Source organism: Rhinolophus sinicus, linkage group LG06 (genome assembly GCF_036562045.2).
Source record: "Rhinolophus sinicus isolate RSC01 linkage group LG06, ASM3656204v1, whole genome shotgun sequence".
Taxonomy (NCBI): Eukaryota; Metazoa; Chordata; class Mammalia; order Chiroptera; family Rhinolophidae; genus Rhinolophus; species Rhinolophus sinicus.
The window spans coordinates 67,791,384-67,808,965 of NC_133756.1; the positions used below are offsets into that span (position 1 = coordinate 67,791,384).

General features: G+C 39.9%; 1 protein-coding gene across 1 annotated transcript in view; it reads left to right on the forward strand.

Moving 5' to 3' along the window:
• The first annotated feature begins 504 nt into the window (after nt 1-504).
• The window catches only part of ELOVL2 (ELOVL fatty acid elongase 2), an 85,280-nt gene continuing 68,202 nt past the window's right edge, over nt 505-17,582 (forward strand). Inside the window, exon 1 of the mRNA XM_019752346.2 lies at nt 505-620. Within this exon, the coding sequence (XP_019607905.1) occupies nt 618-620 (3 nt within the window). The 5' untranslated portion in view covers nt 505-617. The remainder of the gene's footprint in view (nt 621-17,582) is intronic.

Here is a 17,582-nt window from a genome sequence, read left to right on the forward strand (position 1 = left end):
ATCGTGCAAACCTGCATGAGCAAGAGCTATTCTCCGTTTAACGTGTGCTTGAAAGCCACGGAGCCCAACTAATAGCAGGACCAGTGCCCTGGCCCTCCCTTCTGCTTCGGCAGCCATCGCAGCGTCCAGGGGCCAGGACAGAGGCTGGTGGCTGGTGGGTCCTCGCTGAGACTCCGCTAACGTTGAGCTGCCGCGCGCAGACAGTGCCCGCTGAGCCTGCAAATCATCGCCCTCCCGGCAGGGGGCGCCACGGCCTCGCAGGAGAAGCCGGGCTCCCGCAAGAGGGCGCACGAGGCCGCACGGGACCGCTGCTTCGGCTGTCCCGCCTCTGCCCCTGCTGCCCCCCTCGCATTGCGTCCCGCGTGTCCCGGGCTATGAGAGGGGGCGAAGAGCAGTGGGCGCCCGAAACGGCCCTGAGCCTCTGAGAGCCGCGCGGCAGTGGCGCGAGCCCGAGGGGGCGGGGAAGCGCGGGCGGGCGGCGTGCGCGCGCTGGGTGTGGGCGTGGGTGTGGGTGGGGGTAAGTAGAGCGGGCGCTGCGGAGCGCGGGGCAGAGGAACGCTGGCTACCCTGGACAGCGCATCGCCCGCCTGTGTCGCCGCGCCGCCGCCACCGGGATCATGGTGAGTGGGACCGCGCACCGCCGCCGCCGCTCTTTCTTTCTTTCTCTCCTCCACCGGCGCGCTGGGCGGGAAGGGGCCGAGCGGGCGGCGGCGCGGGAGCTGCGGATTCGACCGCTGGAACCCGTCGCTGTCGGCGGGCCGGGCCCGCGCGGGCCTGGGGAGGGGGCGGTGAACGTTTGGGCTGAGGACGCGCGGGCCCGGGCCCACGGGTTTCAGGCACTTTGTCCGGGTCCGGTCCGGTCCCGGCCCCACGGGGCGCCTGCTCGCTTCCAGTCCCCTGTTGCATGCACGCGGCCGGCCGTCGCCAGGGATGCCCGACGAAACCGCCGGCTCCTTCGGTGGGCTTGCGGGCTCGCTGCCCACAGCCTCCTTGCCCCCCGCACACGCTCCCACCCTCCGTCCTCCGGCTCTTGGCGTGGAGAACGGCGTTTCCCTCGCGCGGTACCGACCCTGCGTAGAGAAATTCTGGGGTTTGGGCTCTAACGGTTGAATACACGCCTCCTGTCCTCTCTGCTCCGTGCCTATAGTCCCAGGGGTGTGTTTGTGTGCTTGCCAGTGCCTGCCTGGGTTTGCATAGTGGTGTCAGGGGGTACGTTTCCATTTGTGTTCGGGGATGGAGGGGCCTCTGGTGCGTTCTTTCCAACGATTACTCTGTCTTCCAGTTTCCCAGGCCAGTACTCGATTCTGAATTTATAACGCTTTCTGCTTGGCATTAGCTCTGTTGGGGGCCGAGGGGTGGGGAGGTCCCTGCTGGGGTGTCTGTCGGGTCCGTATCCACATGGCTTGCTTTTGGCAGCAGAGCCTGGATCTGTGACTAAAAAAGAGAGTGTGTTGTGCCATGCTCGAAGGACCAGTCAGTCCTAGGCAAACTGTGAAGCCCACATGTCTTCAGTGGTCCATATTTTATTTTTGCTTCTCTCCTCCCTTCGGTATGATTTACTCTCCACTTCAGGGCTGGTTAAAATATGCTAACCTCCAGTCCTTTCCCCACTCCAGTTGACACTAATCAGTCCTACGTAGATTTTGCCCTCTCTGTCCTTTCAGATACACGCGATCTACCTGATTGTATGTGAAGCCTTTTTGGCCACTTGATCAAATTCCCGTCTTTCCCACCCCACCCACCAAGTTCATATTCCCCTTGACCGCTTTATTTTTTCCCCCTCTTCCGTATCTAATATTTAACACATTATCGATTTTGTTTAACTTGTTTGTTGACTGTGTACCCCACCAGAATGTAAGTTTCAGGAGGATTGAGATTTTTGTCATTTTGTCCTCTAGTAACTGCAACAGTGCCTGGTACGTAGTAAATACTCAAAATGTTTTTGTAAATTAACCCAATAAAGCAGCATACTTTCTGCTAACGAAGAAATGAGAAGCAGCAAGGCAACTGCAAGGATTATCTAATTGACAGTTGTAATGAGGAGAATCTCAAGTGAAGTTTGAGAGGAGGGATTCTCTTGGAAAGCAGGGAGTCAATCTGGTGGATCTCAGTGATAGGAATATTGAGTGGCCATCTGTTATGCCTGGGTCTGTCACCTTAGCATGTGGGTGGACAAAGCATTTTAAGGGCTACCTGGCTCTCTCCTTCCAAGTCTAAACCATTGTTCCAAATTATTATGAATTGTAATGAGTAAGGGAACAAGTCCAGGATAAGTTCTTAATTGGGTGGAAGAGTCATGGAAATTAACCTAAAAGAGCCAAAATAAGGGGCAAACTCTTATAAGCTCTACCCTATACAATTTTAATACTTCCTATTTAGATAAGCTTTTTTCAGAAACTTTGGTTCTTCAGAGGCGCAATTTTTATAAATATGTCCAAATACAAGTCATCTCATTTAAAAAAAAAAAATGAGCAGGTTCAGGGTTAAATTCATAAATTAGTGGGTCAGTTTAGAGACACCCCTTTGAATCCATGTCTCATGATGTCTCTGCTAATTAGTCTTATTCCAAAACAAATGTTTTCCCTTGAAATTCCCTTTTGTTTTTCCATTTCCATAGTGTAAATTGATGGCAATCCATGTTTTAAGCCTGAGGAAGTGTTTTTATATAATTTGAGCCAAATGGCTTGATAAAATTTACATGGGCAAGTTTCTGAAAATGATATAATTATAGACATACAAGTTCAGTGGTTCCATGATTACCGTCTAGTCAAGATAGGTGGTAGAAATTAAAGGCAAAAAGGAAAGATAAGTTTGTATTTGAAATTAAAACCAACCAAACATAAATGAGAAACACCTAATTCTTTTGATCCCAATTTATATTTGTAGGAGATTATGCTATGTTATGATTCCAGTCAAAATATCAAGCCATTTTTTTTCTTTCTATTCCTTGAAAGTGTTGCATTTTCAAGGAGCACAAAAATCTATTTTTAAAGTATCCTGTTGGGTAAGTTTAATATTTAGTTCTTTAACAAAAGGTTGCAATTTAATCCAGCGCCATCCAAAACATTTAAATCACAGTTTGGGAGATTCAAGTACTTTCATAGTTTGAAAGAGAGTGTTTAAAATATAAGTGGATCCATGACATATGTCTAAGTATGTTCAGAAAATCGGGCCCTGCTGTTCAGGGTTGTGCCCATAATTGTCTCTTTTGTACCGTCTCACTTGACAGGTTTGGGTTTTTAGGAGTAGACATTAGCAAAGGGCAAAAAGTTGCATTGGAAACTATAAGGCCTAGCATGGTTAAAATATGCCAACATCAGTATCTCATAACTCTAAAGTTACAAATTTACACATTTGTATTTTCTCTGAATCAAATTAGGACATCACTGGTAAATCACTGACTCAGACAATGAACCATTCTAATAAATTGTTAGATTTTTAAATGGTTATATTTAAACTAACAATTTAATAATTGCAGAGTATAAATTGTGGAATTGATGATGTGACAGTTTAGAGCTTGAGATCTGGGTCAGCCATGAGTTTGAATCCGATGCCAACAGTTAACTGTGTGTGACCTTCGGCAGATTAACTTCTTTAGGCCTGAGTCTTTTCTTTTGTAAAAAAAGACTAGTGTTTCCTAAGGTTGTTGGGAGAAACAAACAAGGTGATGCACTTAATGTGTCTAGCATAATGCTCAGAGTGCTCAGTAAATATTAACCATTATAATGCCGTGTTCTTTTTCTCCCGTATCTGTTTTCAGTTGAGACATGTCAGGATGATGTCAGTGATTAACCTCATAGTTCTGTTCCCTTTATGTGACGCTAATACATTTCTAATATTGCTTCATGTCAGTCAAGTGTCCAGTAGAAATATAACGCAAGCCACATAGTCATTTTTAATTTTTTAGTAGTCACATTAAAAAGTAAAAAGAAACAGGTGAAATTAATTTTAATATTTTTCATTTAACCCAATCCATGCAAATATTTTTTCAACATGTAATCGATGTAAATATTAGTGAGATATTTTACATTTTTTTTATATGAAATCTTCAAAATCTGGTGTCTGTTTATACTTACAGCACATTCAGTTCAGGCTAGCCACAATTTCAATAGTCACATGTGGTGAGAGGCTACTGTATTGGACAAAACAGTTCTAAATGATACGCATCTTCCAAATTTACATCTTATCTATTCGGCCCTTTCCACTCGTGAGAACCTCACTGCCACCTTAAACCTAGCATTACGAAAATAAAGCTCATCTTTCAGACTCTCTTCTCTGTTCCCTTTTGCTGTTAGTAATTCCACCAGCTCTCAAGTCTACTGTGTCTGAAATCTGATTCTTACTCTTTTTTTGTATTGTTTATTGTAGAATATTCTCATATTTTTACTTGAAAATATCTTTAAGTCTTCTCCTTTCCTCTCCAACCCCTTTTCCACTATTTTTGCCTTTTCTACAGGTTTTCTCTTTTGTGGTCTCTTTGTTTTTAACATTTTTATTGTAAGTTTGTTTCTTTTAGTCCAGATTCATCGTTTTCGTGTAGTAACTTGATGCTGGGGGCTGTAGCCCTAATGTTTCAAAGCTTCTCCCACTTCCCTTCTTCTCTCCCTGCCTGCCTGTCTGTCTTGAGAAATATACTTCTCTCCTGCAATCACTGTTCTCTCCATTCTTTTGTCAGCTCTTTCTCATGTTGTCATGAATCCTTTCTATTTTATAGCTTCTTCCTATGCTAAACACCTTTCCTTTATCAAATATCCAAAGAAATATAATTAACTGATCATCTGATATTGAAGAGATCCATCCAAGAGAAGAAGAATATTTAAAGGAAGGAGACAATAAACCATGGGAAGGGAAAATAAAATTATTTGAGCTTTTACCTTTCAAGAAATATCAGAGGACCTGGTTAATAATAACAATAGCAAAAACAACCACAACAGTGATGATACTTTACCTTTACTCAGTGCGTTATAGGAAACAGAGCACTTTCTCTGTGCCTCGTGAACAAAGGCACAAAACAGAAGAATGGCACTAGACCGAGTCAAGAAACCTGGTGTCTAGTCCTGCCTTTGTTACTAGCTCTGTTTCCTTAAATCAAGTCAGAGACACTGTTTACTCACCTACAAAATGGGGTATTTTTCGCAAGATTGTTTTATCAGAACCAAATGGGGCCTTTACTACTGCCTGTTGCCTCTGGCTGGAAATTTCCCCAGGGAGCTGTATGGCTGTTTTCTCAATTCCTTCATAATTAGATCTGCTGTTATCACTTTATTGAAAACTGGAACCTGCCCTCACTTACTTACCTGATCCCCTTACACTGCTCTTTTATTCATAACACTTAGACCTAAGTATTTACTCATTTACATAGCACTTGGAATAATCTAATAATTTACTTATGTGATTTTTGTTTATCCTTTCCTACCTGAATGCCAACTTCGTGAGGATAGAGATTTTTGTTTGCATTATTTAGTGATGTATCTTTAAGCTGATGCCTGACATACAGTAAGTGCTAAATGACTGTTTGCTGATAAAGTGAACGCTGGTTCCCAGTGCAGTGCTCTTTCCTCCCTATATCCCATTTACCATTCATACAGGATAAATTGGAAAATAAACATTTGCTTTGCAAACATATCCACAATACAATTCTTTCAAAGAACAATAGCTCTTTGATGCATTTAAAATGTTTTAATTTATCACAGTTCAGTTTAGGCCTATTTCGGTAATACAGCTGCTTCATCAATACATATATGGCGGTGTAACCTTTTAGTAAATGATGATGTGAGTAACTCCCTACAAATATGTTTATACTTTACAATCATGTTTGTGGAAGGGGACAGGGTATGCCATTGTTTTTAAATAAGGAAACCCATAATTCCATCATCAGTTCTTATATATGCATTTCTATAATTATATTTGCATTTCATAATATAATTTGTAGGCAGGGCTAGGTTATGTTATTTTATATAATAAAATCACATAATATCTATAATTATATCACTAAGTTGTTACTAAAATTAAAAATTAATATTAATATAATTATCTTAATAGTAATGTAAACAAAGCTATGATTCATGAATTTACTGAATAATTATTTTTGGGGAGCTTTTAGTTGTCACTTCAATACATTACAAGTTTTAAAATATGTCATATTTATTCAGTTAAATGTTCTTCAGTGTTCTTCAGAGCACGTTATCCCTTTTTTTTAATTTAAAAAAATTTTTTTAAATTAGTTTCAGGTGCGCAAGACAAAGTAATACTTAGATGTTTATCATTTGTATCCCTCATACTGTGTGAACGCCCCTCCCCCCAACCACTATCCCTCTGACATCTCACAGAGCCATTACATTTCCACTGTCTCTATTCCTAATGCTGCACTCCACTTCTTGTAAGTATATACATATACATATACATATACATATACATATACATATACATATATATATATGTAAACTTTTAGTTGACATTAATTATTGTTCAGCTTCAGCTTCAGGTGTACAATGCAATGATCAGGCATCTACATCATCCCTGAGGTGGTCTCCCTAATGAGACAAGTGTCCATCAGATACCCTACAAAACCTTTACAACATTATTGATTATATTCCCCAAATTAATTTTCAAAACCCCGAGCCATCTTGTGGTTACTGACTGTTTTCTAATCCCCTCACCTTCCGCCTTATCCCCACCCCCTCTCCTATTTAGCAACCCTCAGTTTTTCCTCTATGTCGCCAAAACTGTTTCTAATTAGTTCATTCACTTATTCTTTTCTTTAGATTCCACATATAAGTGAGATCATATGGTATTTGTCTTTCTCTGTCTGACTTATTTCACTTAACATAATGTTTTCTAGGTCCATCCATGTTGTTGCAAATGGTAAGATTTCTTTCTTTATGGCTGCGTAATACTCCATTGTATAAATGTACCACAGTTTCTTAGTCCACTCATCTACCGATGGGCATTTCGGTTGTTTCCATGTCTTGGCTATGGTGCATAGTGCTGCAGTAAACATAGGAGTGCATAAAGTTTTTTGAATTCGAGTTTTGGATTTCTCTGGATAGATACCTAGGAGTGGAATTGCTGAATCATAAAGTAGTTCCATTTTTCAGATTTTTGAGATTCCTCCATACTATTTTCCAGAGTGGCTGCACCAACTGGCAATCCCACCCACAGTGCACAAGGGTTCGCTTTTCTCCACATCCATGCCAGCACTTGTTGTTTGTTGATTTATTGATGATAACCATTTTGACTGGGGTGAGGTGGTTTTTATTTGCATTTCTCTGATGGTTAGTGAGGTTGAGCATTTCTTCATATCTTTGTTTGCCATCTGTATCTCCTTTTTAGAAAAATGTCTCTTCATATCCTCTGCCCCTTTTTTAATTGGGTTGTTTGTTTTTTTGGAGTTAAGTTGAATGAGTTTTTTATAAATTTGTGATATTAACCCCTTATCAGATATATCATTGGCAAATATCTTTTCCCATTTACTAGGATCCGTTTTTGTTTTATCGATGGTTTCCTTTGCTGTGAAAACTTTTTTGTTTGATGTAATCCCACATGTTTATTTTTTCTCTTCACTTGCGCAAGGGGATATATCAGTAAAAATCTCTGGGTAATGTCTGTGAAATTTCTTCCTATATTTTCTTCTAGGAATTTTATGGTTTCAGATCTTACATTTAAGTCTTTAAGTCATTTTGAATTTATTTTTGTATATGGTGTAAGGAGGTGGTCCAGCTTCATTTTTTTGCAGGTGTCTGTCCAGGTTTCCCAGCACCATTTATTGAATAGACTGTCTTTACGCCACCGTGCATGCCTGCTTCCATTGTCGTAGATTAAATGGCCATACAGGCATGGATTTATTTCTGGACTCTCTATTCTGTTCCATTGATCTATGTGTCTGTTTTTATGCCAGTACCATGCTGTTATGATTATTGTAGCCTTGTAGTATAATTTGATGTCAGGTATCGTTATACCTCCTACTTTGTTCTTATTAATCAAGATTGCTGAGGCTATCCGGGGTCTTTTATGGTCCCATATAAATTTTAGGATTATATGTTCTATTTCTGTGAAAAATGTCATTGGTAGTTTGATAGGAATTGCGTTGAATATGTATATTGCCTTAGGCAGTATGGACATTTTAACTATATTAATTCTTCCTATCCATGAACATGGTATGTGTTTCCATCTATTTGTATCTTCTTTCATTTCTTTCTTCAGTGTCTTATAATTTTCTGAGTACAGATCTTTTACTTCTTTGGTTAAATTTATTCCCAGGTATTTTATAGTCTTTGAAGCAATTGTAAATGGGATTTTTTTTTTTTTAATTTCTCCTTCTGATGTTTTATTATTGGTATATACAAATGCAACTGATTTCTGAATATTAATTTTGTATCCTGCTACTTTACTAAATTCATCTATCAGCTCTAATAGTTTCTTGGTGGAGTCTTTAGGGTTCTCTATATATAGTATCATGTCATCTGCATATAATGACAATTTTACTTCCTCCTTACCGATTTGGATGCCTTTTATTTCTTTTTCTTGTCTGATTGCTGTGGCTAGAACTTCCAGCACTATGTTGAATAGAAGTGGAGAAAGTGGGCAACCTTGCCTTGTTCCTGATCTTAAGGGGAATGGTTTTAGCTTTTCCCCATTGAGTATGATGTTAGCTGTGGGTTTATCATATATGGCCTTTATTATGTTGGGATATAATCCCTCTATTCCCACTTTTTTAAGGGTTTTTATCATAAATGGCTGCTGGATTTTATCAAATGCTTTTCTGCATCTATTGATATGATCATGTGATTTTTATTTTTCATTTTGTTAATGTGGTGTATCACATTAATTGATTTGTGCATGTTGAACCACCCTTGCATACCAGGCATGAATCCCACTTGATCATGGTGCATGATCTTTTTAATGTATTGCTGAATTCTGTTCGCTAATATTTTGTTGAGGATTTTTGCATCTATGTTCATTAGAGATATCGGCCTGTAGTTTTCTTGTTTTGTGGTGTCTTTGTCTGATTCGGGGATCAGGGTGATAGTGGCTTCGTAAAAAGTGTTTGGGAGCCTTCCCTCCTTCTGGATTTTTTGGCAGAGCTTGAGGAGAATAGGTGATAATTCTTTTTTGAACGTTTTGTAAAATTCACCTGTAAAGCCATCTGGTCCAGGGCTTTTGTTTGTTGGGAGATTGTTGATTACTGATTCAATTTCCCTCGTGGTAATCAGTCTATTCAGGTTTTCTGTGTCTTCTTGAGTCAGCCTTGGAAGGTTGTATGCCTCTAGAAAATTGTCCATTTCTTCCAGATTGTCAAATTTGTTGGCATATAGTTGCTCATAGTAATTTCTTAAAATTTTTTGTATTTCTGCGGTGTCTGTTGTCACTTCTCTTTCATTTCTGATTTTATTAATTTGGGTCCTCTCTCTCTTTTTTAATGAGTCTGGCTAAAGGTTTGTCAATTTTGTTTATCTTCTCTAAGAACCAACTCTTGGATTCATTGATCTTTTGTATTGTTTTTCTGGTTTCTATTTCATTTATTTCCGCTCTGATCTTTATTATCTCCTTTCTTGTACTCCCTTTGGGCTTATTTTGCTGTTCTTTTTCCAGATCCGTTAAGTGTGAAGATAAACTGTTGATTACTGATTTTTCTTGTTTCTTTAGGTAGGCCTGCAATGCTATGAATTTCCCTCTTAGGACTGCGTTCGCACGTCCCTTATATTTTGGGTCATTGTGTTTTCATTTTCGTTTGTCTCAAGATATCTTTTGATTTCTTCCTTGATCCCCTGGTGACCCATTCATTATTTAGTAACATGTTATTCAGCCTCCATGAATTGGTGTGTCTTCCAGTTTTTTTCCTGTAGTTCATTTCTAATTTCATAGCACTGTGGTCAGAGAAGACAATTGGTATGATTTCAATTTTCTTAAATTTATCAACACTTGTGTTGTGACCTAACATGTGATCTATCTTGGGAAATGTCCAATGTGCGCTTGAGAAGAATGTTTATTCTGCAGCTTTGGGGTGAAATGCTCTGAAAATATCGATTAAATCCAAGTGGTCCAATGGGTCATTTAAGGCCGTTGTTTCCATATTGATTTTCTGTCTGGAAGACCTGTTCCTTGTTGTCAGAGGAGTGTTGAAGTCCCCTACTATGATAGTGTTACTGTTGATCTCTGTCTTTATGTCAGTCAATATCTGTTTTATATATTTAGGTGCTCCTATGTTGGGTGCATAGATGTTTACTAGGGTTATGTCCTCTTGTCGGATCGATCCCTTTATTATTATATAGTGCCATCTTTGTATTTTAATATGTTCTTCATTTTAAAGTCTATTTTGTCAGATATAAGTATTGCAATTCTAGCTTTTTTCTCATTTCCATTTGCATGAAATATCTTACTCTAATCCTTCACTTTCAGCCTGTACATGTCTTTTGATCTGAGGTGAGTCTCTTGTATACAGCATATGCAAGGGTCTTGCTTTCTTATCCACTCAGTCACCCTATGTCTCTTGATTGGAGCATTTAATCCATTTACATTTAAAGTGATTATTGATAGGTACATAGTTTTTGCCATTTTTAATTTGTAGTTAGATTGTTTTCATCTTCTATTTACAGAAGACTTTTTAGTATTTCTTGCAATGATGGCTTGGTGGTAATAAATTCCTTTAGCTTTTTCTTTTCTGGGAAGCTCTTTATCTCTCCATCAACTTTAAATGATAGCCTTGCTGGATAAAGCAATCTAGGTTGTAGGCCTTTGTTTTCCATCACTTTGAGTATCTCCTGCCACTCCCTCCTGGCCTTCAATGTTTCTGTAGAAAAGTCATTTGATAGTCTTATGGGAGTTCCCTTGTATGGAACCCTCTGTCTTTCTCTTGCTGCTTTTAGGATTCTCTCTTTGTCTTTAACCTTTGCCATTTTAACTATAATGTGTCTTGGCGTGGACATGTTTGGGTTTAATCTGGTTGGAACTCTGTGCACTTCCTGGGATTGTATGTTGGTTTCCTTCATCAGGTTAGGGAAGTTTTCGGACATTATTACTTCAAATATGTTCAATCCCTTGCTTCCTCTCTTCACCTTCTGCTATTCCTATGATGCACATGTTGTTGCGCTTGATGTTATCCCAGAGGTCTTTTAAACCATCTTCGTTGTTTTTTATTCTTTTTTCTTTCTGTTGTTCTGTTTGGGTGATCTCTGCTAACTTGTCTTCTAAGTCGCTGATTCGATCCTCTGCTTCATCTAACCTGCTGTTAATTCCTTCAAGTGAGTTCTTTATTTCAGTAATTGTGTTCTTTAATTTTAACTGGTTGTTCGTTATGATTTCTGCATCCTTCTTTATATCGTCTCTAAGTTCTTAAACATTCTTATCATCGGTGTTCTGAACTCTGTCTCTGATAGGTTGGTTACCTCTGTTTCATTTGGGTCCATTTCTGGAGGTTTTTCTGTTCTTTATTTGGGACGTGTTTCTTTGTTTCCCCATTCTGGCTGCATCTCTGTGTTTGCTTTGATGTATTAGGTAGGTCCCCTAGAGTTCTTAGTTCTTTCTGGGTTATCTTATGTAGTATGTGTCCTTTATATTTGACTTGCACTACTTCGTTCTTCTCATCTGCATGTGCTCCAAAGGTGACTCTTGTGTTGTGTATATTGTCCTGTTAAAGAAGATGTGTAATTGCTTTTCGCTTGTGAGTAGGTGGGGTTAACTCCTAGGCTGACTAGTTGTGAGACTTGGCTCTGTTCACTGCAGGGTGTTCTGCTGTGTGAGGGTTGACCACTTAAATGGGGTTTGTCCTTTTGGGCTCTTGTGCCTGTAGAGAATTCCCTCTGGGTGTGTCACTTGTAGGTCAAACCCTGTAGTATTCTGGTTTGGTCTGGAGTTGGCCTCTGGGTATGTTGAATCTTGTGCCTCTTAAACTGGGCCCTGGTAGGGCAATTTCAGAACAAAGCAAATCACCAAGCACAATAACAACAACAAAGAAGAAATCAAATACATTCACTTGTAAAAATAACCGACAACCCACACTCAACACAGTCAAAGATATCAAAGATATAAAGACAAAACAAAACGAAAAGCAGTGCCAGTCTTGGCTTAAGCCCACCAAGTAATCTCCAGGTTGTCCTCTGCTGTACCAAAGAGTCCCCTGCGTATTGTGCAGGCAGAGCCGGTCACCTGGTGCCCAGAGTGACATTGGGACTGCATATTTAGATGCGTGGGGCTGAGGGGTCTGGATGGTAGTTTCTACAAAGTCAGTGCAGTTTCTGCCCTTGCCTGCACATATGTGCACTAAGAGTAGCACCACCAGCCCTGTGTCCAGTTCTCCTGAGTCTTAGGGCACTTCTTCCGTGTGTGTGTGTGTGTGTGTGTGTGTGTGTGTGTGTGTGTGTGGCAGGTGGGAGATTTCTGAGCTGCTGAAAGCCCAGAGCTGCGTCTGCTGCTTACTGCTGATCCCCGGGAGTGCCTCCGCAGTTGTAATTGCCGTGCTCAAGGCAGGCCAGAAAGGGTGGGGGCTGGGGATGGAGGGGTCTTCTCTCTCCCAGCCCAGCCGTGTCACACTCTTCGTGCATGCCTGAAAAGGTGGGGGCTGGGCGTGGAGGAATCCCTTCTCTCCTAGCCCAGCAAAAATCACACTCTTCCCAGCCTCTTCCCTGGGTCAGAGCTGCAGGCGGTCTTCCCAGAGCCTGAGCCCTAAAGGTCCTCTGTAATCTGACACTATGCCTCAGTTCAGGGGCCAGTTCAAGTCTCTGGAAGGGTTGGGGTAGGATTAGAAGTGGGGGGGGGGGGGCGCCAGGTATGGAGCTTGTGTCCTTTGTCTGTAGGTCCCAGCTGGAGGTCTTAGCTGAGATTATTGCCTCAAATGCTACATATGCTGCCCCCTGCAGGAGAGATCAGCTGTGGGTAGCAGGGAAAGAGCCCACCTCCTGGGGCTTGTGTTCTCTGTTCCGTCCTGGGATCCCCTGCATCTCCACAGCCACAGGTGTGGGCCGTGTCTCCACTCCGCTACCTTCCCTCTTCCCCTGCTCGCCCAGTTTGCCCACCTGCTAGTAATCCTTGCACGAGTCTCTTAGCTGTTCTGCATGATGAGCAGAGAGTCCTTTGATGGGTTATAGATGTGCCGTTTGTGATAAGATCTGGAGGAGCACATGTTATCTCTTTTGACACTCACAAAAAACTTTTGAGACAGGCAAGTCTTGTATCAGTTGTACCTACTTTACCAGTGAGAAAATAGAGTTTCAAAGACAATAAGTGATTTATACAAGGCCACATACTACAGGTAGCAAAACCAGGTATAAACCTTCTGATGCCAAAAAACATTACCTGTTCTATTCCATATAGCCTTATCTAAGAGCCAATGTTAATGTTCTCTTCTCGTATAACTGTGATCAAAGCAATAGCACCTTCCCCCATTATTATAAATGAGAATGGAAAAATCAGAATGACTTTTCCATGTAGTTTCATTCCCATGAATTTTAAGAATAGATAGATGGCTGCATCTATCTGTATTTATATATCTATACGTTTAAACATACTAAATATATAAAACTAAAAGGTTCACTTCGTATAGACGAGTATGGAAAATGGAGCATGCATGGGAAAGTGTAATTTAGATGGAGGTGATCATTAACAACATATGTACACAGCATACTTACCTACCAGTAGAGTAAATAGGGAATACACATAAGTAGACAATTAATTTACAGGGGAAGTAAAGTTGTCACTGTTTCTGAAGAGAATGACTGCAGTGTTAAGACATTGACGAGAGAGACCAATGGTAGCTTTGCACATAATTTTTGTTTCATAACGAGTTCATCATTTGTGTTTATTTCTAAAACTTTAAAGATTTAAATTATTTTTCTATATGGTGAAGCAGAATTTGGTTAATAGAATCTTTGAGTTTAACAGATATCATGACTACTTGGGGGAGGGGCTTATTTCTTTGGCAGGGTCAAAGTTCGTTGACTCTGACACTGAGGAGTTAGATTAAAAATTTACTCAAGCCTTTAAAGAAGAAATCAGAAGGTGTCCAGAAGGCAAAAATGAAATTAGGCCATTTTCACTTTTCCTGACAAATCATTTCTGATCCCCTCATTTTCTTCTCTGCCTCTAGGAAGTCTGTGCAGTGCTCTCCAAGGCCTGGGAAGAAAGAAGAAGCCTATACTCTGACCTCTTCTGTTCCCATACTAGGGGCTTTTCTTAAATTGCTACAGGGAAGATTCATTCTCTTGGAGCTGGCAGCTTCCTTGATTTTTGGAAATGCAGATTTCATGACTGTTTTAATGTCAGTCGTGAAGTTATATTTAAGAAAGAGGGTGATTTGGGATGTCAGAAAAATGCTCAGTTGGCTGAACTTTCCCTTGAGGCAACCTAGTCAAAATGGCACTTAGATGCTATTTATTTCACATCCCTCTCTCCACAATCTGGGAAATTGTTATTCCTTTGCATTTTCAAGGAGGACATTATCCCCTTTTCTTTGGCACGTGTCACAAATTATTTTGAGATTTACTGCCTGAAGTCTGTTTCAAACTCACCAGCACAAAGCAAGCACACTAGTCTCAGTGTTGTATAAGCCATGTTTCTCCATTAAACAATAGTACGGTTATTCCATCAACCCCTTAAAGGTCCTATCACTGCTACTAAAATGCTGTCATGTCCCTTTTGTAAATTAGGTTTACTGGATCATGAATCTTTTTTTTTTTTTTACGATTTGAAAAGTAACTGGAAATGTCCTTGTTGTAATATATTTCTGAAAAGAACATTAATCTTACTAGTGCTTGCTTCATATAGGATAGAATAAGTGGCTGTAATAATCTTAAGTCCTTAGTGAAAACTTTGGAATTAATAGTTCCAACTAATTTGCATTGGTTCTTTTGAAGGAAAGAGGTATGTTCTCTACATTGAATACCACATTTTTTAAAATCACGGCCATGGGGTGGCTAGTAATTGAAGGCCAAAATCATCAGGATTGACAAAGCTGAGATCGAGATTTTGTCTGCGTGATGCCTGAGTACTCAGAAGACGAGTCAATTCAGTGAGAGGAGCCAGTTGTCTAAGAATGAGGATGGGTGGAAGGAGCATGAACTTAGGAGCTGGCAGGCATATTTAAATGCACATTCCCAGACTGGGAGAAGCGAGACCTACTGACTAAGAATCTCTGAGTGAGAGGCCTTGGAATCTGCATGCCAGGAGTCAGGGTCACACAGGTTTGGAATCTAGTGTTGGAGGGGCTCAAGGGGAGGGCTCAAGGGGAATGAGGGATTACTTTCTAGCAAAAATACTTAGTGTGTGCTTCATGAAGCAGTTGGGACCAATGCTGGATCTTGACTAGGTGGATTTTGATATGTAGGAAAAGGGAAGAATGTAGAAATTGAGCAGAACAGAACATTCCATTTATGGAAATAAGTGGGTAAGGACCCAGAAAGCAATAACAGATATATTTGAAAAACACTATACTTTGAGCAATTTATGGACAAAGCCATGTTTTCACAGAGCCTTGCATAGATTAGGTGCTCAATAAATGTTTTTTAAATTTGTGAAGGCTATGGACCAACAGGATTATAGTATGAATCAATTCGATTTTGAAATCTTGAACCTTTCTTCCTGAGGCTAAGCTCTTTCTTCCTGATTTTGTGAATCAGGTTTCTATAATGGAGAGTCAAATGATGAAAGCATCATTTAGCAAGATTAATCTGGTTTCATAATATCTGGGGCTAGGAGAGCCTGGATAAGGAGATTATAGAGGGGATGAACTAATGTGTCAGTTCTTCTCACTTATTTTCATTTTGTCAATTTTTGAAAACTTCTCTTTGACCATATACTCCTGAGTTCAATTCTCTATCTCATCTATCAAATATGTATAACACATAGTAAAGATTGGGTCAAATAAGATAATATATATAAAGTCCCTCATAATATACTGCTAGCTGGTAGTAGGTACTCAAAACTGGTGGCTATTACCCATAGAAACTTAATCATATTCATCGTTACAACCCTAACTTGTTTCTCTATGCCTGGAATAGAGATTTTTGTGTTTGTTTGTTTGTTTGTTTGTTTGTTTGTTTGTAACTAAGTGTGTTTTTCCAGGACCCATCAGCTCCAAGGTGTTTAATTGTGGAGGGCACAGCTCACATTGGCGCTCTAACCAGCTGAGCTAACCGGATGCCCCGAGATTTTTTTTTTAACTAACTTGACTAACCTTATATGTATTTATATTTTTAAAAATTCTCATAATCTTGTGATAATGGATATTAGTTTTCACATTGAGGACTTTTTCGGGAGAGAATGAAAAATGATAAAGATTTTATTCTCTGATTTTTTTTTTGTTCTTTTTCTTTAGGCTACAAGAGTTCTGTTAATGAGAAATGAAAAACTAAACTGTGCTTGTTTTAAAACAGTTTTATGGAGTAGTTCTCATCTATAGATTCACTCATATTATAAAACAATGTATTTTGAAAATTGTTTCATGGGTTTGAATCAGGATTTTAGAAAATCACAGCTCCACATAATCAGATTAAACCTTAGCTGTTTGCCCAACTGCCTACATCAAATTGCCTATGTCTTGAGCTTCATAATAGCGCTTAATCTGAGCCCTTAACCCCTAAATATTTACCCTGCAAGAAAACATTGTCCACTGTCTGCCTTTCCCACTGGATCATCATTGTTTCAGTTGCTAAAATTGTAAATAGAGCAGATTAATGGATATGTTTATTGTATTGAAAATAATGAGCAAGGAGAATACATATATGTACATAGCTTCTTTTCCTGCATTTTCCCTGTTAGTTTGGAAATAGTGAAAACTGATTAGAAATTTAAGTGTTTGGGTAAAACCAAAATAAGTGGACAATATGGAAGTTACTCTGTGTGATCTAAGAGGGAGGGGTCAGTGTTAGAAGGGGCTAAGGGAAAAGCAGAAGACACGTTGGACATGCTGAGGGCAATGAAAACCAGCCCGGCTGGTGTGCAGTTGCTGCGTGGAGGGCTGGTCCAGGCAAGGCTGGAGAAGTGCTTGGAACCAAATGGAATGACGTCTCTGAGTTTCTGGTGAAAGTCCGTGATGCCCGCCAGTGTAAAACTCTTTCCTACCTGGTAGACGTTTTGTCTTGCGTGGCTTGACTTCCTGTCAGTTCATTTTGACATAAAATAGAATAAGTACACCCCCTTCAATTCATGAGCCACATGAGAGGAACTTTCCACAATGTCCCTAATGATGGTACTTATAATACCATATATTTACATAATACTTTTAATTTACAGATCACTTTCACAGCGTCATCTCAGTTGCATGTTATTTAGTTTGTTGCTTTTTTATTATCTTAGTTTACTTGGTTATAACTTATCCCCCCCACTGCAATGTAAGATCTATAAGGGCAAAAACTTCATATGTATTGTTTACCACCGTAATTTGAGCACTAGAATGGTGCCAGCACATAATACACACTCAAAGAATACTTGTTCGATAAATGGACAAATGTGTAAAGTAGCTTTCTCATGTTTGAGGAAACTGAGACTCAGAGATTACTTTATTCAATCATACAACATTTTAGGGATTCAGACCCACTTTATACCTATGTCTCTCATCTTCTACTCCATTGCTTATTTCATTATACCAATTG